Genomic DNA, 23,832 nt, shown 5'->3' on the forward strand with positions numbered 1-23,832 from the left:
AAAAGCCAAACACAGTAGCTACACATTACTACTACATACAGTAACTCAAGATCAGATGATCTAAAGCAGGGCTGTCCAAACTCGGTTTTTTTTTTCCAAAAGGAGTGATACACCGTAATCTCAAGCTCACACATCGTTAAAACAACAATTGTTATCGTAGATGATAAATATCGCCTACGATAACAATTGTTGTTTTAACGATGTGTGAGCTGAGATTATGGTGTATCACTCATTTTATATTTTTTAATAATTATATATGATCAGTAATATCACACAAGCAAAAGTGCCGTTTTCCCGAATATTATTCACAAAAGTGATATTAATTTAATAGATATTTTGCGTCAGAGAAGCAAGTGCGGAGCCATCTTTAGAATTTTGACTTTGAACTTCCGTTTTTTGCGGTATATAGCATCGGTGTTGAAGAGTAATTAGCTGGTGAAGTGGATTTGCTTATTGTCGAGTTAATGAAAGTTATGTGATGTGCATTGTTGCTAACGGTCGAGGCAGATATCTTAACAAATATCAATAGACTGGGAAGATTTTAAAATGAGAGGTTCATTCATAGGATAAATGTGACCCTGGACCACAAAAACAGTCATAAGTAGCACGGGTAAATTTGTAGCAATAGACAAAAATACACTGTATGGGTCAAAATTATCGATTTTTCTTTTGTGCCAAAAATCATTAGGATATTAAGTAAAGATCATGTTCCATGAAGATATTTTGTAAATTTCCTACCGTAAATATATCAAAAATGTATTATCATTAGTAATATGCATTGCTAAGGACTTCATTTGGACAACTTTAAAGGCGATTTTCTCAATATTAAAATTTTTTTGCACCCTCCAGATTTATAAATAGTATCTCTGCCAAATATCTTAACAAACCATACATCAATGGAAAGCTTATTTACAAAAGCTTTCAGATAATGGGTAAATCTCAATGTAAAAACTCTTTTGCGGTCCAGGGTCACAAATTTGTGCGACCTTACCTTCACGCTGTGGAAATACAAACCGGAAGACAGCTAGTAGACAAGCGCAGCGGCAGTGCTAATTATTTGGTTCCACAGTGTTTGCTGATTTTCGTTCTTTTTTATGTTTAAACTTTGTGTAAGTTATTTATTTTTTATTAGGCCTATAGCATGGTGTATATAGGCCTAATAAAAGTCGTCAAATAAAGCGCGCACATCCATAATAAAACGTGCCTCACACGGCTCCGGGGGGTGAATAAATGCCTCCTGTAGTGAATCCATGCATTTTTGCAAGAAAAATATCCACATTTCAAACATATTAAAAACTTTTCTCTCACTTCCGTTATCTGTCATACGCGGAAGCCGTTCCGGCGGATGACGTAAGACGTCGGCGTTGCGTGATTAGTGACGAACACAGAGAGAGAACAAAACAAAATGACGGTCATGAATTAGAAGTACAAACCGAGGATTTGCAAAGAAAAATGTCAGAGGATTTCGATATAAACCAAGAGGAGACTGGTTTTCCATTGCTAAAGTAAGGAAACTTTACTTCTCTCCTCTGCTCCTACAAACAAATTTGTGTGACTAGCATATCTCAGAGGTGCGCGCGCTGCTCATACGTGCTTCGTCATCCGCTGGAATGGCTTTCGCGTATGACAGATATCGGAAGTGAGAGAAAAGTGTTTATTACCTTTGAAATATGGATATTTTTCTTACAAAAACACATGGATTCACTACAGGAGGCCTTTATTCACCCCCGGAGCGGTGTGAGGCACGTTTATTATTAATGCACGCGCTTTATTAGATGACTTGTGGACTGTTCAACTGCAACACCTGCTGACTTAAATGATAGAGCTTGGAATAGCCAGGACAATTTTTTATATAACTCCGACTGGATTCGTCTGAAAGAAGAAAGTCATATACACCTAGGATGCCTCGAGGGTGAGTAGAACGGTCTAATTTTCATTTTTGGGTGAACTAACCCTTTAACAAACACCTTAAAGGATGCCATCGGATGCCCATTTTCCACAAGTTGATATGATTCTTTAGGTCTTAATGAAAAGTCTGTAACATAGTTTGGTTAAAATTTCTCAATGGTAGTGTAAAAAACACCTTTTTTACCCTGTCAAAATAATCTCTTTTCAGAGCAAGCCATTTTGTAGCATTTTCCTTTAAATGTTAATGAGCTCTGCTGACCCCGCCCTTCTCTTCCGAGCTGCTCTCTGAGGGACTGTTTACTTTAGCTGCATTCATCGTGAGACTTGCTAATTAGCACATTATTAGGAAAGGCGATTTGCATCACTTTCAAACAGTGAAAGCAAACAATTCATTAAAAAAAACTTTAACCTTTAAAAATACTCACTTCTGTAGGTGAAGCTGGATCACGAATGATTCACGCGAACATAGGTAGATCGGGGGCACATTCCCTTCAAAAACAAATGTAATCCACTGCATCTTCAGCGGCTCAGATGTCGGGAGTAAATGACGACTGCTATGTTCATTATTACATCCAACAACAGAACACCTCAATTGCTTAGGAGTCATTCTTGTCTACATCTGCTCTGGTGGTGAAACACTGGCGGACTGATGACAGCTCATTCAGGGCGGGTCTAAGGTAAGATGCTGTGCTGAAACGCTACTGTCAATCAAACTATCGTGGGCGGGGCCTGTTTTTGTGATGTCACACATACAGGCTTCTGAGATCGGCTTGATTTGAGAAAGGGGTAAAGATTTTAGTAGATTAAAAAAAAAACACTGGGTGGATTTTTATCATTATAGGGTGGTTGTGTACACACACTGCCAACACACATTTCAGTTCAAACAACTTGTAAAAGTGAATGTAGCATCCAATGACCCCTTTAAGAAGCACCGTCCAGAACATTGGAAAACCTATTGTTTAGCTGCCTTTTTCACATAGTGCTTTACATTAATAATTGTATTCGTTGTATGACCAAATGTCTTTGTGAAAGAGAACATTTTGTAAGATTGTCAAGAACAGATGTTTATTTGAAGGTACTAAGAAGTATTACAAGAGGGAAAAAGTATCACACTCATAAAGGTAAAATTTATCCTTATAAACTTTCATAAAGGAACGTGTCCTACGACCAGTCTGTCATCATCTGTATTAACTTAAGGTCAATTCACACTGCACAGACAGACCCAGACCAATGCCTACCCAGTACAGTAGGTCTACGTCACTTCTCAGACGTTCCAAGACTCGATAAATGCTAATTCAACATTCTGTTGGCAAAAACAAGCACAGACCAACACCAACAGATGCTGACAGGCGTAACACACCGATCAGACAAAACCTTACGAATGTGTCCGTTGCCTTTTATTGGCATCTGTCAGTGCAGTGTGAATTGGTCTTTAAACTTGTCAACAGCCAGACTTGTCTAACTACACAAACAATCTAATCTAGAAATGATAAAAAAAAACTTCTTTGGTAATACATTTTGGCTTAGCTTTTATTCTGACCCTTTGCAGAAACTTTCTTCTTGGCTGAACCTTGTTTTTTAGGCTGGGCTTTGCCGGCCTTCGCTTTTGCCTCTTGGGATTTTGAGGCTTTAGGTTTTGTCGCCTGTGCTTTGGGTTCCGCAGAGGCAGCTGCGGCTTTCTCAACGTGCTCCTCTTTGAGGGGCTCTTGTTTGGGTGGCTCTGGTTCAGGTAGCTCAGTTTTAACAGCTTCATTTTTGCACTCTTCTTTCATGACGGGCTTTGGCAGCTCCTGTTTGAGGGGCTCTTGTTTGGGAGGCTCTGGTTTAGGTAGCTCAGGTTTGACAGCTTCATGTTTGCACTCTTTTATGACAGGCTTTGGCTGCTCCTCTTTGAGGGGCTGTTGTTTGGGAGGCTCTGGTTCAGGAAGCTCAGGTTTAACAGCTTCAAGTTTGCACTCTTCTTTTATGACAGGTTTTGGCTGCTCCTGTTTGAGGGGCTCTTGTTTGGGAGGCTCTGGTTCAGGTAGCTCAGGTTTAACAGCTTCATCTTTGGACTCTTCTTTCATGACAGGCTTTGGCTGAGTGGATTCCTGTTCGACTGTCTCTTCTGCTTTTGTCGCCTCTTCCTGGCTTGGTTCCTCTTTGACTGACTCTTGTTTTCCTGTCTGTTGTTCAGTGATCTCTGGTTGTAGAGGCTCTTGAGAAAGTTTGGATTCCGTCTCAGGTTTGGTGGGTTCAGGATTTGTGGGTACTAATGGCTTCTCTTCATTTACACTAACAACCTCTGATCTGTTTTCTTCTGTGGTAGAGGGTTCATCTTGTATTGATTCTGGTTTATCCGCTAGTTCAGAGGATTCAAGTTTGGTAGCCTCAGGATTTGCTGGAATCTTTTGTGCCGTCTCCTCTTCCTCACTGTCAGATTCTCCAGCATAATCTGTTATGGAACTTACCAAGGAAGCTGCAAACTCCTGCAGACGAATCTGCTCCTCTCGCAGCCTCTTCATCTCTGCGGTCAACATGGGGTTGGGAGCTGACTTAGGAAGTTGGACAAGCTCTGGAAGCTCATCTACTTGGGGCAAATCCACTGCAGGTGCTAGAGTTGCCTTTTCTGAGGACCGTATTTCTTTAATTTTGATATATAAACTTTTTCTTTCATCCTGCAGTGCTCGGCACAGAGTCTCTAGACGGTCAATTTTCAAAGTGAAGAGTTCAAACTCTTTGGCCTTTTCTGATCTCTGTTGGAGTGGAGTTAATCAGTTAGTAAGTGAAACGCTAATGATAATCAAATATTGACAAGTCATGTGTGTACATTACCTCGTCAATCATTTCAACAAGAGCTTTATTGCAGCTTTCAAACCGTGTCTTCCATATGTTTGACTCCTTTTCCAGCTTTTTCATCTTCTTTGTCATCTGTTCAAATAAAAACGTGATCAGCATAATACTTATATTCTTTAAAATAGACAAAGGCATTTTAAATTGTTCACTGCAAAAAAAAAAAAATCCTATTCTTAACAAAAGTGTTTTTGTCTATTTTTACAGTTAAAATGTCCAAAAATCCTTGAAGAAAGACACATTTACTGGAAACAATAATGTATAAGAGATTAAGACTTGTTTTCAGAGATTGAAGCATTAATACGAGTGTATTTTAACTTATTGCATCGGCAGATTTGTCTCTTGTTTAAGTATAAACAAGTTAAAATAAAGTGGAAAAATCTGACAGTGCAAAATACACTTTTAAATAAACTTTTTCTGGAAGAAAAAGTCTTAATATCTTATGCAGTGTTGCTTCTCAAGTAAATTTATCGTTTAGATATTTTCACTGGAATACAAGTAAAAAACTAATAAGTTGTTTTTCACACTTTTTTCCTATTAACTTTTGGCTCTAGACAGTAAAAGTGTGCATAACGAAACAAACCTTGTCCATCTCCTGTTTGAAAGTGATGTAAATTTCATTGCTTTTTGCTAGTGTGTTCTGGAACTCATCAAACTTCTGGGAGTACAACACAATCTGTAAGAAGAGAATTAGTGTTAGCAGCATTCAGAAAATCATTGTAAATTAATACCTTGGAGTACAGTAAGAGAAACATGCATGATGACAATGACATTTGTACTTATCAGCTTGGCCTTCCTTTTAAATTGTATATATTTATATATTGATATTATTTTGGAAAAAGAAAAAAAAAGTTCAAAATATGTTCTTTCCTATGCATGTATGTATGTATTTATTTATTTATGAAGTGTGAATTAACACATTAATGAATGGATAAATAAATATTTATTTGTTTTTATTCATTCATACATCCATTAATTTACTTATTCATTCTTCTGTTGACATTATGGACCTGATGGAAAGATGAAAGAGTTAATCGCTGATATTGCAGCTGCACTTTACACAATCCATCTGTAATTAGTCAAGGCAAATGTTCCAGTCAAAAACACAAAGCTTTAAATAAGTGAACACTTTCTGCAATGACTCAGTGTGTAATGTGTAAGGCATCACTTATTATTTATGACAGCAGCAGTGAAACTCATCCAGGTTGTATTTACTGTTCAGCACTTGTGACGCTTGTGAACTATAATAATTCACTGAAATGATATATTTCTGTCTGTGTTGTCACAATAGAGCCATGAGAGAGGGGAAGCCGCCATTCAGCCATCAACATAATTAACCCAAATTCAAGAGCTTCATCATCTTTGTTGATTCAGAGACAGTGAGATGTTGTCACATTAATTTCCTTAAAGAGTTAAACAGTATCTACATGATTTCTCTGCTCTAAGACAGAATCATGTTTCTCAATATGCACCAGTTATGATGTTTTTGTGTCCTTTTTGTTGTAAAGGAAAAAAGCAAATCAATATATTCTTCAGAATTTCTTCTTTTGTGTTCCACTGAAGAAAAAAGTCATACAGGTTTGGAACGACATGAGGGTGAGTAAATGAAGACAGAATTTTCATTTTTGGGTAAACTATTTCTTGAGGCACTTAAAAGTCCTTTATTATGGTCTACACAGAACTGTAAAGCTCTCATTATTGCTTTTCATAAACATCCGTCTGTAATTTATCTATCCATCTCAACTTAAATATATCCAGACAGTGCAATTGCTCCTAATGGCTATGAATCATCACCATAAATTGCCTTTTAAAGATTGATTGGTGTATGTGGTTTGTCACACAGCTCAGCGAGAGAAACACCACAGCTAGAGAGGAGAGAGTGTTGGATTGTGGCTAATGCCACAGCGATAGATATTCACCTGGGCCTGCATGACAGTGTGCTGCTCTTTCAGCTCTTTAGCCTGTAGTTTCCACTCTGCAGCCTGAGTGAGTAACTGGTTAAACACAAGACACACACACAAACAGGTGAGAGAGACCGAGAACTCGGCATTACCTGTTTCTTCATCTGTAACTCCTGCTCCCTCATTGTGTAGCATTTCTTTGTTTTTTCAATAGCCTCTTTAAGCAACTAACAACATAAACGGTGAGATGTTAACATGTGCCAATTCTTAATATTCACTGAAACATTTTTATAAACAGGGTCCAAAATGAACTTTTTGCCAATTGTGAGAACATTTAAGTTATTAATATAGGCTATGTAATATTTATCCTTTTTTTTTTTTTTTTTACTTATTTTATAGATATTTTGTCACTTGAGATGAGCAAGTTACTTTGTATCACAAAAATATTGTAATTTTGTTTCAATACCTTTATGTGAGGTATATTTCACATGTGTTGCCACATGCAATTATAGGGACAAAACAAAGATCCAAGATAAACGTTTGATGGAACATTTCACTGAGAAGACTTGCAATTCACACCAGATGTTTTCTTCAGCTGACAGCTTCATTTGAATGACACATTCATCACTTCACTTAACAGGAAAGGTCTGAAAGCTTAATATATTATGTTGCAGTTTCTTTTACAAGCCAGTTATTAATTGCATTTTGGCACTTGATGATTGTTGATTTTAGACCCTGCTTGTAATTCAATTCATTGTAAGCATGCAACATGCAAATGAATTTGCCTGCCCTTCATTTTACTGGAGGCAAATCTGAAGAGCCAGAATAGGAGATCTGTGTGTCTTACATATTCCTTCTCCCTTTTGTGCTTCTCTTCAGCTTGACTGAGGAGCATGTTGGCTTCTTCCAGCTTGGCATCAGACAGTTTCTGCTGTAGATCTCGGTGTTTGAAGATCTTCTCTAAACTCTGCATAAAAATACAGAAAATTCATTTAGACGCAATGGGGTCATAGCAGATTTTATTTCTTTAATTCCATTCCATTGTCCAAACCACTTGTCCTAGTTCGGGTCGTGGGGATGCTGGATTTTATTTTATTTTATTTTTGTAGTTTCCTTTTCCAGCTTTTGTAATTTCTGGGAACAACATTTAACGCAGTACATTTTAACATTGAAAATTTGTGCTTGTCTCTGATACACCACACGCAGAACATGTTCCAGGATCAACATCCTTTGTTGTTCTTGGAACAGCTTTCGCATCAATCCTTTTACGCCTAAAATCAGAGGGTGGTGATTGGTCAATAGGGATGTTGTTCCAGGAACATGTTCTTCTTGTGTAAATCATATTAAGAATGTGGCACCATCCTCATATGATGTGTGTCTCTACCGCAGCCAGCAGAGGGCAGTAGAGACACACTGCACAATTTATTCTCGAGTCAGTTAAATTCTTGGGGTCTGATTTATCCCACCACACAGCAGTGTGTGAGCAGTCTCTGTGGTAGCCATCAGCATGACAGATTGAGTTTAACTTCCCCACACATCAGGCTTGTCATTCCACCGGTCGATCTTCATGTGATTAGATACAGAGTGTTCTACAAGGTGCAATATTCACTGTCAAACCAGGCGTGAATCACTGAGTCAAAGTCTGTGTGAGCAGTCTCTGTGGTAGCCATCAGCATGACAGATTGAGTTTAACTTCCCCACACATCAGGCTTGTCGATCTTCATGTGATTAGATACAGAGTGTTCTACAAGGTGCAATATTCACTGTCAAACCAGGCGTGAATCACTGAGTCAAAGTAAAAAAATACAAGTATCTGCTGTGCATATAGCAGGTTTAGAAAGTGTGAGTGTGTAGTTTCCTCCACCTCATGTTGTGAAATTACAGCTCTGGCAGCTCTAAAACATGCATATGTTTTTATGCATAGTGACTGTAAAAATTGCTCCTTTAAACTACCAGTCAAAAATGTGGAATCATTTTGTAAAGTTTTTGAAAATCTCTTATGCTCACTAAGGCTGCACTTGATCAAAAATACTCAAATAGACAACAGTTATTTTAAATTGTAATAATATTTCACAAAATTACTGTTTTTACTGTATATTTGATCAAATAAATGTAGCCTTGGTGAGCATAAGAGACTTCATATGACATTAAAACAAATCTTAATTATTCAGAATTTTTGACTGTAATGTAATTGCAGTCTGAAATAAGTTTGGAACCCCAGTTAATAATATTTCACAAAATTACTGTTTTTACTGTATATTTGATCAAATAAATGTAGCCTTGGTGAGCATAAGAGACTTCATAAAACAAATCTTAATTATTCAGAATTTTTGACTGTAATGTAATTGCAGTCTGAAATAAGTTTGGAACCCCAGAAATGGCTCATTAAACTTTTCAGATGGACCAGAACAAAAAAATCCAATCGGATGTATTATCAAATGTATCACAATCACTTATGGTGCACACTTACTTGTACCAAAATCTAATCTCGACTGTGCCTCGGGGTGCAGCTTTAAATGGATTTGTGACTGAATCGCTTTGACAGATGTGTTAGATATTGGGGTGTTTGAAATACTCAATTCATTTTGCTGGCTTTTGTTGCACAGGTCTTCGGTCTGCTTCACACCACAAGCATATATTTATTTTAGGGCCCGTATTAACAGGTTACATTCTTCACACTGCCCACATAAACAGCACAGTGCTGTGTAGCTGGAAATATAGAGTTCTGTTATGCAGCAGAAGCACTGTGAAAGGTGGGCCTGCTGTAGCTCTGCTTATGTGTGGATTTAATGCATTTCAGATCTAGATGTGTACAGTATATGTACTGATATGTCTTGTGTGTTTAATGTAATGTGTTGATTTCTGTCGGTACCTGTTCTCTCCGCTCATACTGCTCTATGATGGTCTTGAGTTTGCTGGCCAGATCACTGTTCTCTTGGCATAGCTTGTTGTTGCGGTTACTGTGCTGCTCGATCTGATTCTGAATGTCCACCAGCGTGCTCTGGAAATGAGCGGTGATCTCCTTCCGCTTCATTTCATCCTCCCGCAGCCTTTGCAGACTCTCCTCCTGCAGGGAAAACGAGAGAAGGAAACGAGTGGGAAATCTGGGAATGTGCAGTCTTAAGTGATGAAAGCAATCTAGATCTAGTATTACGTGAGGGTGTGAGATGGAGCTGTGACTAGATGGTAAAGTCAAATAACGTATTGTATTTGATAGCATTCTGTAGAAGAAATGACAGTGATGGAAATTATATTTTAAACATGTGTTTGCATTTTATATAGCCTAAATACAAACAGTTATATAAAAGTTTGTATTTGACATCTGTATTGATCACAAGTGATATTCACCATGATTTGTTTTTGGTTGTTGCTTCATTCATAACTACATATTTCATCTTAGTCATGCTAACAGTGTTGTCACTATTTAAAAAACGTTTTGTTAATTAAAATAAATCTCAAATAATATAAATATTAGATGAAAAACCTAAACTTAAAAACACTTAAACGAAAATTAGAAATAAGCTAAACTAAGTTGAAGTACTAAAATGACTAAAACTAAAACATAAATATAAAATGCATTAAATTGAAATAAATATAAATATTAAGAACCAATATAAACATTAAATTTAAACCAATAGAAACCAATAAAAACATTATATTATATTTTTTATGAAAATACAAAATATGAATAAATACTATAATAGCATGGAAATAGCATTAAATAACTGGTTGATAAACATGCACATATTTTTTATTAAACTTTATTAGTGGCAAAATTATTTAATGTGGTGGAAATTACTGTAACTAATCTACATGTGTTACAAATTAATAAAAATGTACATTTCATTATTTATTGTGTGGAAATGATTGATAAATGCACAATGGTTTATGTTTTTCACTTATTTTTAGATTATGATCATTCTAAAAAATATATGATATTAAATATAATACTTTCATGATGGATTTTTGTATTTTCATATTAACACAGATTGGAAGTCTGTGTCTGGGATTATTTAACATAAAATATATAAAAAGGCATTTGAGAAGTAACAAAGTTTACAAGAGAGTTGTAATGCAACCTTCGTTTAAAAAAATGTAATGTATTATTTTCAGAGGCGGACAAAGTATTCAACTCCATTACTTGAGTGAAAGTACAGATACTGCTGGTCAAATATTACTCCATTACAAGTAAAAGTTGTAAAGACAGATTTTTACTTAAGTAAAAGTACAGAAGTACTTGCTTTTAAAAGTACTTAAGTATCAAAAGTAAATTTCCTTTTTTATGTCAATGCACTGTTTTATTGTTGTACGTAGTATTTGCAATACCTCTGAAGCAACTTACAATACATTACACCTACTGAATACACTGACTAGCTTGTAGTATCTTTGGAATAAAAAGCTTTTAGAATGTTAAAAACCCTAGTGGGAAAAACTAAAAAAGTCATAAGTTCCCAGAAAAAATAATACTCAAGTAAAGTACAGATACTCAAAAAGTGTACTTAAGTACAGTACTCAAGTAAATGTACTTAGTTACTGTCCGCCTCTGATTATTTTTAATAAAAGTAGTATGTCAGTAAGGAACAACCTTTTGGAAGGGGCTTTTATTTTATATAGTGAAAAGTGAAAGGAAGTTGAGAAGAGAGAGGGAATGGACATGTTATAGGCCAGACTTGAACCTGAGTGGCCCACTTGAGCACCATAGCTCAACATGTCCAAAGCAGGTGCACTAACCACTACTTTAACTACACTAAAGTAGGTGTGAGTGGTGAAGGCTATAAATTGACATATTAAGCTATATGAGATCTATATTTGTGGCACTAAATAAACAATATTATCCTTTTTTTAGTATCTGGGATTAGACGTGTGAATGTTAAACAGGCCTGCCATCCAATGTGTGCGCTTTGTAAACACGAGCTCTTGTTTCAGAAGCGCCAGCTTCCTGACTCAGCCATTCGTAAGGAATCCACACATGGAATGTTCCTCTCCAGGGTTGAATCTGTTTGCCTGCCCGTGTTTACACATGGCATGAGTCTCAAGCTCCCACCTGGGAAAGGTGAAGCTGTATTACCACTACGCAAGCTCATCAGGGAGGTGAATCACTCACATAAGCGCAAAGGAAATGACCCCAGATTAAATCTAATTTACGGTCCTCATAGCTGAGAGTCGCACATACACACAGGGCTTAGCTGTTCTGCTCTGACCCGCTCATTAATAGCTTCCATAATACTTGAATAAAATTGACTGGGGAGTGAACAAGGTCAAAGCCAGCCTCTAGGGAAGGATAGCATCAACTTCCAAAGGCATGCAGAGTTCATATTAGAGCAAGAGTTTAATATCTTCAATGCCCGGAGGAGAAAAAAACAACACAAACATGATTCGAAAGCTCCTCTGAGTCACCTTACAGACCACAAAAACAGAAAAAAAGTGTGTGTGTGTGTGTGGATGCTGGGACAGAAACCACTACCTTTTCTTATACAAAGTCCTCCAGCACCTTTTTCGTTGAATAGTACAAATGGACTGAAATCAGTTGCTGAACTGCAAAGAGAAAATGGCTCCAGGTGCTTTGCACTAGATTCATAACATCTTTCATATTATATACACATTCACCAAATGGAGGTGAAATTGTTTCTTGGAAGGCAACATAATTGTTTGGCAGAGTGAAAGAAATGAGTGGACAGCTATATCTGACAACTGGAAACATTTCAAGTGCTGAATAACAGTTTTGTAAAATATGGCATCTCAGTTGAGAGAGGCATTCACAAATTAAGTAGCAGTTTTTAATATTCAGAACCGTTTACATGAATCAAAAACATACAGCGCGACCAGTGAAGTCTGATTCCCAAGCTCTTATGAACCGGATCTTTTAAAGAATCAAACAAATACACATTCTCTTGTTAATGACTCTTATGAGTCTGTTCTTTTTATTGAATCAAACGCATAGCGTGAACGTGAATGGTGAAGGTAGTGATGGGAGAAACAAAGCTTTTTGAAACCCTGAATAATTTGCCCTTGCAAAATGATTCACTGTTTCGATGCTCTCAGAACACCACAGGATGGTGGCACCTGCTGGTCAAAATGGTGTAATTGCAATGAAAACTCATCCTGAATATGTACAGTATAATGACACCTTTTACAAATCACTTGTAAATGTTTTCACAAAGAGTATCTATTAAATAACCAAATAATTAAACACTATTAAATATGACGGTCTGTCAAATTTGTGTTATTTTATTTATGAATGTGTAATGCATATGTGTTATTGGGCAGGGCTTGGCAAACTAGGTAGCAATTAAATATTGTTCACCCTTTTGTATTATACACGCATATTAAAATACATTACATTTATTAAAAATGAACCTACATTATAAAACTGACCCAAGATCTGTTAAAACTATCACTCGTTCTTCGGTTCACACTCAAACAATATTAAATCTTTTTAAGGAGTTGCACTATTAAATCCATTATGCAGAATTCAGCAGATTTCACCTCAAAATTAGCACAGAAAATATAAAAAACTCAGCAGATTCTCTCTGAGATGTAGATGTAGTCACTGTAGCACCAACAGAATGGAAAAACAGGAGGCCATGGCCTCTGCAGTGATTTGAGCCAGTGAGACATTCTCTTTGACGTTTGATTTATAAAAGAAGGGCAAATGCCACTGAAGCTCAGTAACGCTATCCCTCTTGTCATAGTGACCTGTCAGCAGCGCTTTGAGACTGAGAAGTCAGTGTCTCATCGAGGCAGAGACACAGAGTCACTGCAGTAACGTCCCACTGGGCTCTAAGACGCTGTCTCCTCAGAAGGAAGTTGAGTCGACTCAATCTCAGCAATCAAAACACTGACACAGGTAACAGGAAAACAAGTCAGATGCTCAACACTCTCCCACATGTCAAACAAGTTACGGTCTGTTATTGTGGTCTTACTGTATCGATTTCAGATAAATGTACCCCTAAATGGCACATAAAAACAAAACATTGATAATTTTTACAAGTTCTTCTTTCTAAGTGGTTCTTGTCTCATATTAAGCAATATTTCAAGTAAGCATTTGACCTATAATACTCTTTTGTTTGTGTAGTGATAGAAAAATAGCAACATCCCCTATAAATACAGTATAATCTTATGCAAATATGAGACAATTGAAGTATTGAGTATTGAGTAAACTGGCCAATTGAGTATTATTATAAAGCAACTGAATAAAGAGTATTATTATTATTTTTGTAAATAATTTTAATATTAATAAAATTTGCTTTTGTGGTCAACTAATTTACCCAACAGAGCCTATATATAAAAAAACATACTAAAATATATAAAATCATTTTATTAAAAAAACCCTAAAGGTTTAAAGAGTATATTTAATTATGCAGCTGTGAATTTTTAATGAAAATATTTGTTGCAGTTTAGCATTTTTATTTGCGTTATCAGACTACTGTTCAAAAGATTGGGGTCAGTAATATTTTTTAATGTTTTTGAAAGAGGTCTCTTATGCTTTCAAAGTCTACATTAATTTGATTACAAATACAGTAAAAATAATACAATTGTGAAATATTATTCCAATTTTAATATATGTCATTTTTATACATGTAATTTACTCCAGTTTTAAGTGTCACTGAAATATGCTTATTTGGTGCTCATAAAACATTTATTATTATTTTCAATGTTAAAATTTTTTATATTTTTGTGGAAGCCATGATACTTTTTTTCAAGATTTTTTGATGAATAGAAATTTAAAAAGAACAGCTGGCCCCTTAACTGACCCCAAACATTTGAATGGCATAAGAAAATAGGCATAATTATTTTAAAAACAGAATGAATTCAGACAATTCAGAATTCAGATTTCTTTTCATAAATACATAAAAACATACACAAAAATAAACCTACCAAGATATACCATAGCTTGACTTTTCTTTCACAACTCAATTCTCTTAAAACTGTCAGCAGATCATGTTCTCACCTTCAGTGTCCTGTTATGTCTCTGAAGCTCCCTGCAGAGCATCTCCAGCTTGCTGCGGGCCAGAATGGCACGACTGTGCTCGAACTGAAGCTGATCTCTCTGCTTGCCCAGAAGACCCTGTCTCTGCTGAAGCTGCTCCAGCTGTTTCTTCTCAGTCCTGTGTTCCTCCACCTGCCCCATATGCACAAAACACACACATGTGTGATCCATACATCCTCTTATACACGGCTTTAACACCTCTGGCTGGTCTAAAGCTGCTTTAGATAATGTCTGTCTGGTTGTCCTCAAGAGGATTTTGGAATGACGGGCCCTTCGTTTACTTCTGAGAACAAGACCTGGTTTTGTCAAAACTGGGAGAATTACTCGTAGTCTTCCATCATATGTTCTTTTCTACGTGTCCCTGTCATTATCTTTGTGTTCTCAAATTGAAGAGAGTGTTGTGGCTTTCTTGTGTGGCATATGGCCTTGTGTTCAGACTTGCACGTTCAGCCCAGAGCATTGAATATTTAGGTCATCTCAGTATCAGTGAAACCACTCTTAACATCACACCAGGCGTTCTTTTATTTTCTCTCCGTGTCAATCCAGTTTGCGTTCTATTTGTTTCCTCTTAACTGTCCTCCATGCATTGTTGTTGTCGGCGGTGAAAACTGTTCAGAGAGCGGCGTTCTCTCATGGGTCTGGATACTCACCAACTCAGTGTATTTCTTCAACACCATTTCCACTTTCTCTTCTGGTGAGTCGAGCTTGTTCAGGCTTTGCAATAAGGATACGGCCTCTTTACCTACGAGACAAGCGTTTTCCGTTCAGATCAGAGAAAGAGAAGATAAAGAAGATGAGCGGAAGCCCACAAGGGAGAGTTCTGCATGCAAGCTTCAAAATAAATCAACGGGAGAAGTGGTGAAATCACAGCGTGATAGTGTTTACTACGATAAAATGGTTGAGAGAAGCAAACAAGGCACAAGAAAATTACAGGCCTCTCTCATCTTTTTAAGTGGGAGAACTTGCACAATTGGTGGCTGACTAAATACTTTTTTGCCCCACTGTATACTCGGCCTAAAGGGGATAGTTCATCCAAAAATGAAAACGCTGTCATTATTTATTCACTCTCTTGTCATTCCAAACCTTATGGTTGTCTTTTTTTCTATATACTGTAAATCTCAAAAAAAAAAAAAAAAAAAAAAAAAAATATATATATATACATACAAAAAACAAGCATAAAAAGCACTGTAGAAGTGGTTCATAACCTTTTTGTGCTATATTCCAAGTTTTTCAATATTGATAATAATAAGAAATGTTTTTTGAGCACCAAATGAACATATTAGAATGATTTCTGAAGGTTCACATGACAATGAAGACTGGATTATTGGCTGCTGAAAATTCAACTTTGTCATCACTGGAATTCTTTTTGAAATATATTTAAATAGAAAACAATAGTTATTTTAAATGACTTTTTTGCTGTATTTTTTGATTAACTTGATGTGGCACATTGTAATTTATTATTTATGTGGTTGTCAACCTTAAAATGGCACCTATTTCAAAGAATGGCCCATGTAATTTCTTGACCAATTATTGACTGATTTGGCAATACTAGGGGATGTTTTATGATGCTGAGCAAAATGAAAATTCTCTTTGTGAGGTTTAGACTTTTAGTTTGTCTGTTTAATCTCAAGACGTTTCCTCTGTTTATCAAGCGAACAGAAGAAAGGCAGATTGCTCACCCAGGCCCTTGAGGAGTTTCTTATCAGCTTTTTGCTCCTTCTCTGGACTGACACCAGCTTCTTGTGGGTCAGCCTCTTCATCAGCCTTTGCCTCCTCTTCCTTTATCTCCTCAGACTCCAGGATGGAGATCTGCTCCTGCATCAGGCTTGATGCCGCTCCATATGTGTTGATTATATCCTCTAGCTGCCGGCTGAAGTCCTCCATGGGGTCCACTGGCTGCTCCTCAGGGTCATTTACTTGTTCATTGGCGTTCTCAGAGGTCTGGTCACTGCCCTCCATCATATGCTGCAAAAGTTAAATATATCATAAAAGTGCTTCATAAGAAAGCAGATTGATTAGCAGAGGTAGAGCAGCCAGTTCCTTGATTACACTCTAGCTTGATGCTGAAATGAGATTGTTGAAATTAATGAGAAGTGATTATGCATTACTTGTAGAGAGGTTTGAAATGACTCCCTGAAATCACCAGCCACTAAAGTGAAGACGGATGGCTTTTGGCCAGTTTGTGGTATGTTTGCATAAATAGAGGGAATTTATGTTCGATATGCATGAGGTTGTTTGTAAGAAATGGGAATTTAAATTTGGGGAAATTAAAGAAAATTTTATTAATGTATTTGCCTTAGGCAGAAACAATACGGATAATAGAGAAGTGACCTTGAAAAATAAATAATTGCAGAAATGTAAAAATGGAAATAACTGAAGGGAAATGTAAAGTAATTTGTCTATACAATAACGATGGCCAATTTAATTAGTTATATCTATCTCTTTGTCTTGCTTAGATTTTTTACATGTACTGATATTTTGTTAATATTTCTAAATATGTTTATATATATATGTATGTGTGTGTGTGTGTGTTTATATTTATATTATGTATTATGCTCACCAAAGCTGCATTTATTTGATCAAAAATACAGTAAAAAGCCGCTTGTGACACAGAAGGCTAGAGGACGGGGTGTGGAGAAAATAGCACAAATCACAGTGGCAGAGTATCGCTGAGCCTCTAAATCTGATGTGTCACTGATAGCGCCAGGCCTGAAGCCCTTCAGCTCTACACAGCTGATTTCATGTGGAATGAACTCTGAGATTCCAGAGGTTGTTTATGTCCCAGCTCTGTTGCTTATCAGGTTAAAATTATAGCCCCCATTCCAAACCCCATGTGCATGCATCCACCCCTCCTCCTCACCCATCACTCCTCCTCCTTCAGCAACATGGCACCTGTTGTGAAGCCACACGCTATTTTTGGACCCTCTAAATATGGACAAGCTATTTCTTATTCTAACCACGTACACTCTGATGTCAATGGTAGCAGTTTTACACAAAGTGGAAAAAACTATAACTATTCTAAACATCAGTTTACATCTAAACAAGGCTAAGAGTGAAGCACATAAGCACATTGGTTTTGTCTTCATATTACTTAATCATAATAATGAAACCACACTATAATGACTGAAACAAAATGTACAGTCAAATAAATCCAACCAAAAGTTTCTCAAAGACAAACTGGTGACATTCAGCTCAACATCAACTATAGTTAAATAAAATAGGACAGCTCAAGACTTACCCTAAACGTGTCTGTTCGGGGTTGAATAGAAAAGGAGGACAATGAACCAGCCAGTCCACAGTTTTATCAGAGTGAAAGAGAGAGGTGAGGAGGGTCCAAAAGGACTCGAGACAACAGCTGACAGCATGAGCCCCTCAAAATAACCTCCACTGGAACACCAATGGAAGCGTTGTCCAAACACTCTGAAAGAATCGGCCTGTCAAGATCTTTCTACTCAGGCTTTTCAGGAAGACAGCTGAGGAGCTAATTTTGTAATATCCTTTGAAAGGCTTCAGACTTGTTATTATAGATAGTTATCTACTATACTTATTATTTTATTTATTTATTTTTTTTTTTTTTTAAAGCATGATATATTAAATGATTGTCAGATTTTTTTTAATGGAACAGTTTATTAAACCTTTAGACAAAATCTAAAAGAAAATCAAAATAAAGTTTCCATATGTGTTTTTTGTTAAGTATGATATAATGAGAATATGGAGCGCATACTTGAGGAGGAAAAAAATCTCAGAGGCCAAACTTGAGCAAAAATATGCAATTTGGTGCAGTTGCTAATATTAATATGGCCAAAAATGAATTAAATTCTGATAGCTTGCAATATAATCAATGAGATGATTATAACAGTATAGCAGACGGCTTACATAAAATGCATGTTAAATATCAGTTGTCAGGAGGTTGGAGGTTACTCTGAATCAGACGACAGAAGGCATGTAGTAGGTTGTGTACAACAGGTTTTACATCAAATTTTTGATCATTTTCATAATTTAGAACACTTAGAAATTTGCATATTAAATATGATACACTTGGCCTTATTGGGTTAACATGCAAATCTTAGCAGCCCTCACAGTTATTGACTTGTGAATGCCTAAGGACCAATTTCTTGTAACAATCTGCTTAGTATTGGGTTTTCACAGCTCCTATTAGCATTTATTATCACATTTGTCCACCATAATTCCAGTCAATTGCACTCTAATCACTTCAAATCATGCAAATGGAGAATTGTTAAGTGATTAGCATCTCCAGTGCGACTCACTCCATAACAGCGTTTTTTTTCTGCACATTTCTAAATATTAAACAATATTTGGCATGCCACTGTGAAACACGGCTACCCACCCATTCATCAAACAATATCATGGGGTCTTTAATGTATGACCTATGTAGTGCATTTTTACGCAATGATATTAGCAAATTTGGGCATCAGAATCATTACTTTGCTATTTGCAATAGCTCTTACTAAAAGCACAATGAGTCTAAACTGTTGGAGGGTCATGTTAAGAATTTGTAAAGAGTGGTGGGCGATAGTCTTTACCGCAGGTCGTCTCTCTGATAATCCTCACCCTCTTTGGCTTTTATTAGGGAATCTTTTTAATCACCAGATAGAAATGATTCTGACTTTGGCTACAGGCTTAATTATTTCTCTCAGCCCCTGCATCTCAATTAATGATTGTAATGTCCTTGTTCTTTGAAAGTGTCTTGCTTGGGTGTTTTGATAAATGTCTCTTTAACCTTGAATCGCATTTCGCCGCAACTGTCAGCATGTTACAGAGCTGGAGAGGCAAGGACTCGACCAATGTTTCTGGCCTTGTAGATTTTGCTGTCATAGGCACAGATGAGCTTGTAAGAATGAACGATATGTCTCAGAACTGCTCGTTTCCTGTTTTCCATGGCATAGGACTCTTTTGACAAAGTCACAACAGAATCTTGCTCCATTTTTTATTTATTTTTGGCTTGAGAGCTCCTCTAAATGAGCTGCTGACTCATGCAGTCAAATTAAGTAAGATGTCCATGTCTCCTCCTGCCTCGCTGTCCTTTCTCTCCAGGTGCTGTCAAAAGCACTCTGACCCTTGGACTGTGTTGCAGAGCCAGGAATGTCCACATATCCTGTGTATAATTTGCTCTGTCACACATTGTATTTAATGGTTGATAATGAGGCTTGCTATATTCTAAGCTTTCTGCCATTTGTCATTTTTAAATTGCAGATTTGTTGTTGAAGTTGATAGCAGATGGTAAAAAAATTCAAATGAGATGGTTATTTGAATCATATTTACTTTTCTAAACTGTCACAAAATATCTAAATATCTTTTAAATAAAGAGGAATTTACTTGAGAAGAAAAACTAAAACTGCATAGTATATTAAGACTTACAGCCTTTCGTTTTAATTGACCAACATTTAGTGAGGTTAATGTTTAAAAAAACAGCAACATCATATAAAAACCTGTAAACTTTTTCTGAAAAATATTTTTACAGGAAAACAAGACAAGAACACTCACTAATACATAGAAATTATATTGATTTAAATTAAAATAGTTTTATTTTTTACCTGTGTATTATTGTTTGACTTTTATAGAAAAAAACAAATCCGTTTTTTAAAAATATCAGAGAACTCTGATAGTGCAAATGAATCGTGAATACGCATTTTCAATGAAAAATGGAAGTGAAATACAGATTTCTCTGAGAAATGTGAATGTCTTATTTTTTTTTGCTTGCGTTTTATTCTCAGGGCAGAGACGGAGCAGCATTTGATGGGACGATGTGTCACACATGCATGTAGCATAAGCTAACAGAGAGAATTTCTCCTCAGGCTCTCAAAGAGACACAATCCAGCAGCTCTCCTGACATTGTATGTCACTGACTTGTTTGTAGGTTACAGTATCTCTGTGCAATGCAGGCTGGAGGAGGTGTCTGGATTCACAGTAACAGAGACTGGAAAGCACAGGGGGGCTCAGAGCTGACTGTTAGGAATGAGCACAACCAACATTCCCACAGTGAAGGCAATTATAACAGTCAACATCCCTCTGCGTTGACTTCATTGCAATTTGCACCCAGTCCTCTAAGAGCAAAGGAATGCGGTAATGTACAAAAAAACCATCTCGACATTTTATTAGTTATAAACAGAAGTTTAACATTTTATAAGGACTTGGAGTTTGAGTTTCATTTAAGTGTTATCAGTTAGTTTCGATGTTTGAATTAGCGTTTCAAGAGCGTTTAGCCTATTTTAGTAGCTACAGTTCAACAGCACTAGGACTTTTCACTCTTTGTATCGTTTCCGCGTTCCAGACCGACTGTCAGCCCAATACTACAATAGGTGGCGACAAGAGGCCGTTATTTTAAATCGTTCATTCAACTGATTCGTTCAAAGACGCTGATTTATTCTGAAACGCAACGGAAATTCTAATGTATCTTCATTTTTTTTGGATAGGCCTATATTTTCGTGTTAGCTGAGCAAAGAAGACAAAGTACTGTCAACCTTGCAAATATTGTGTCTAAAATGTAAGTTACTCAACTTTAATTTCTTGTTTATTGAATTGTTCTGTGAAAAAAAACAGTCGTGATCGCGCTGGATCGATCAATACGTCGATTCGTTCAAAAACTAATGAGTCATTGAATCATTCGTAGTTTTGATATTACTTAAAGCTGCAGTCCGTAACTTTTTTGTGTTCAAAATTTACAAAATGTATATAATAAGCGAGTACACCATGAATCCATTTTCCAAACCGTGTTTTTAGCTTGTCCTGAATCACTACGGTACATCTATAATAAGTGTTTATATTCTGACTATTTAGACTGGTTCGGGTAGGTACCGCTGAGTAGCCCAGTACCTGCGTGATTCGCCGTAGACATAAACAGAGAGAATTAGCTCCGGATACAATGTCCTTCCGCAAGACGCACGCAGTTCTGTTTATTAACCGCTAGAGCGAATTTTGACTCAGATGTTCCCCTAAAAACTTTTAGGAGAAAAACAAAAATGAAACAGTTGTTGACATAAGATCATCTTGAGCCAATTTTTAATGACAATGTTTTGGTTTGGTTTGGTCACAAACTTTGAGCGCAATGTGTGACAATTGTGAGTTCTCAAGACTAGATGGAGACAGATGTATTTTAAGCCAGTCTCAATTTGCTCTCACTGCTGACCAGGACAAAAAAAAAATCGTATCAAAGATATCTGTTTTGTGTTTTTTCTTTCATGTGTGATGTCAACTGGGTCTGCTGCGCTTCCCCTTTTCTCCTTTTCTTGATAATTTCACTAAAATTCTAACCCTATTCATTTTGCTGGCTCACAAGTACTATTTCCTTTAAGACAAGCAAATGGGAAAAAATAATCACTCTCCAACAAGAGTGCTTATCTAAGCAAGCAAAACGGAACAATTACACATCTCAGAGGAAGACATCAACAGCAGCAATGGCTATGAAGCTTTATTAAATGAAAAATACCTCTTTAGCCCCTAAAATGGTGTGATCACAGACTGACTCATAGCAGTGTCGTGTTAATGGATATGTTCATAGTGCCCAAGTAAGTATCCAATGCTCTTTCATGCAGTGCAGTGACAGCATCGGCAGAGCATTAAGCTGTAAAAACATGATGTTGTGAAACTCACCTCTGAGCAGCAGGGCAGAAACTCCACTGACAGACTGTTATAATGGATCTCACTTAGTATATTAAACAATGTCACAATCCAGATCAGTGTCATGTAGCGTTTGCCTGTTTACAGAATGTTCTTCACACTGATTTAGTGTCATGACTGTGTTAGCAGGATGATTGATATACCAAAAGAAAGATAGAAGTTATTATTCACACAGGAAATAATATTTTTAATATCAAGAGCAAAAGGTCAAAGTTTTGACATGTTACTAACATGGTCTAGTTACCCCCTGCTGGTAGATGTTGTAACTATACCATTTGGTTCTAAAAAACATCGGTTTCCATTTATGGCCATTTAAAAACAGCAGTGTGTTCTGATGAAACATTTTTTTTTTTGCCATTAAAATATATAACAGTAACCAATTAGCAAGTCTGCATTTATTTGATCGAAAATACAGTAAAACTGTAATATTGTGAAATATTATGATTTAAAATATAGAATATATATTCATAAGATGGCAAGGCTGAATTTTCAGCCTTCAGTGTCAAATGATCCTTCAGAAATCATTCTAAAATGTTGATTTGGTGCTCAAGAAACATCCATCAGTGTTGCAAACAGTAGCTTAATATTTTGGTGGAAACTCATGCATTTTTTTTAGAGTTCTTTGATGAATAGAAAGTTCAAAAGAACAACATTTATTTAGTAACATTATAAATGTAACATATATATAAATTATAATTTTTGATCAATTTAATGCATCCTTGCTGAATAAAAGTATTAATTTCTTCAAAAAAGGGAAAAGGTCTTTTTGCTGACCCCAAACCTTTAAACATGTATTAATTAAATATATTTTTATAATAGGAGACTATCAATTATTTTTTAAAGAAATGTATATTTTAATAATGTATTTTAATGTAAATGCAGCCTTTCGCAGTTCAAGTCATTAGTGATGGGATTGAGGCTGTGTGTGTTCCCATGTTACAGTGTGATTAGTCACATGACATTTACAGCTCAAGTGATTGGCTCAGAAAGTTCTGTGGTCCCATGTGCAAAGATCTCCTTGAGCAAGGCAGCTGTAGTACTATGTAGTTTTACTATCTTTAAAGGTTAAGTGTCTCTATCAGTGTAAAATATGTATGTAATAGTTTAAATTGATATGCTACAGATCATTCATTAAATGCAATCATTCATTAAATTTGTGAGCAGAGTGTATCTGACACAGTCAAATTATTTCCCCAAAATGGATTTCTTATTGAAGACATTTGGCATTCCACTTCCATTCGTCCTTTTTCAATAGCGATGCCTATGTGTTTCCATAATTACCATTCTTACTTATCTCTGCCCTGCTCTGTAAATGTAATTTCCCTTGCCGCAAATAAGATGGTTTTAATTCTCCTCCACTTCCATGAGTTGGTGTTTTATTTTTATTTTTTTTACTTAATTCTGAATTAAGTGCCAGAATTTGAAGCTCTGCCAAAAATCTGAAGGACAGCAGACCTTGAGGAGGAGCGTGTGCCCGCATATTCTCTGCAATATTCATCGGGGAGTCTTTTGACATTTCCTTTTTATTAGTCTCAATTATTGATATAAGCTGTGTTTAAAATT

General features: G+C 36.3%; 1 protein-coding gene across 2 annotated transcripts; it reads right to left on the bottom strand.

Moving 5' to 3' along the window:
- Positions 1-2,956: 2,956 nt before the first annotated feature.
- Positions 2,957-18,050, bottom strand: txlnba (taxilin beta a). 2 transcript variants are annotated; one of them, XM_016242646.1, is made up of 10 exons: positions 17,870-18,050; positions 16,311-16,596; positions 15,282-15,373; positions 14,593-14,763; positions 9,514-9,708; positions 7,489-7,608; positions 6,660-6,734; positions 5,324-5,416; positions 4,723-4,818; positions 2,957-4,643 (listed from the first exon to the last, which is right to left on the bottom strand). In XM_016242646.1, the coding sequence occupies exons 2-10, from the start codon at positions 16,591-16,593 to the stop codon at positions 3,432-3,434; spliced, it is 2,337 nt and encodes a 778-aa protein (XP_016098132.1). In that variant the 5' UTR covers positions 16,594-16,596; positions 17,870-18,050; the 3' UTR covers positions 2,957-3,431. The 2 variants fall into 2 exon arrangements, with proteins under 2 accessions (XP_016098132.1, XP_016098133.1); XM_016242647.1 differs by lacking the exon at positions 6,660-6,734 and adding an exon at positions 6,794-6,868.
- Between the last annotated feature and the right edge of the window lie 5,782 nt (positions 18,051-23,832).

This window comes from Sinocyclocheilus grahami, unplaced genomic scaffold, assembly GCF_001515645.1.
Source record: "Sinocyclocheilus grahami isolate Dianchi unplaced genomic scaffold, SAMN03320097.WGS_v1.1 scaffold667.1, whole genome shotgun sequence".
NCBI lineage: Eukaryota > Metazoa > Chordata > Actinopteri > Cypriniformes > Cyprinidae > Sinocyclocheilus > Sinocyclocheilus grahami.

Excerpts from the sequence above, each read along its gene's own strand:
- txlnba (XM_016242646.1), bottom strand. The coding sequence starts at position 16,593 with ATGATGGAGGGCAGTGACCAGACCTCTGAGAACGCCAATGAACAAGTA. Across the intron at positions 14,764-15,281 it reads TGAAGAAATACACTGAGTTG|GTGGAGGAACACAGGACTGA; the intron begins GTGAGTATCCAG and ends CATATGGGGCAG. Across the intron at positions 5,417-6,659 it reads ACACTGTCATGCAGGCCCAG|ATTGTGTTGTACTCCCAGAA; the intron begins GTGAATATCTAT and ends CTCTTCTTACAG.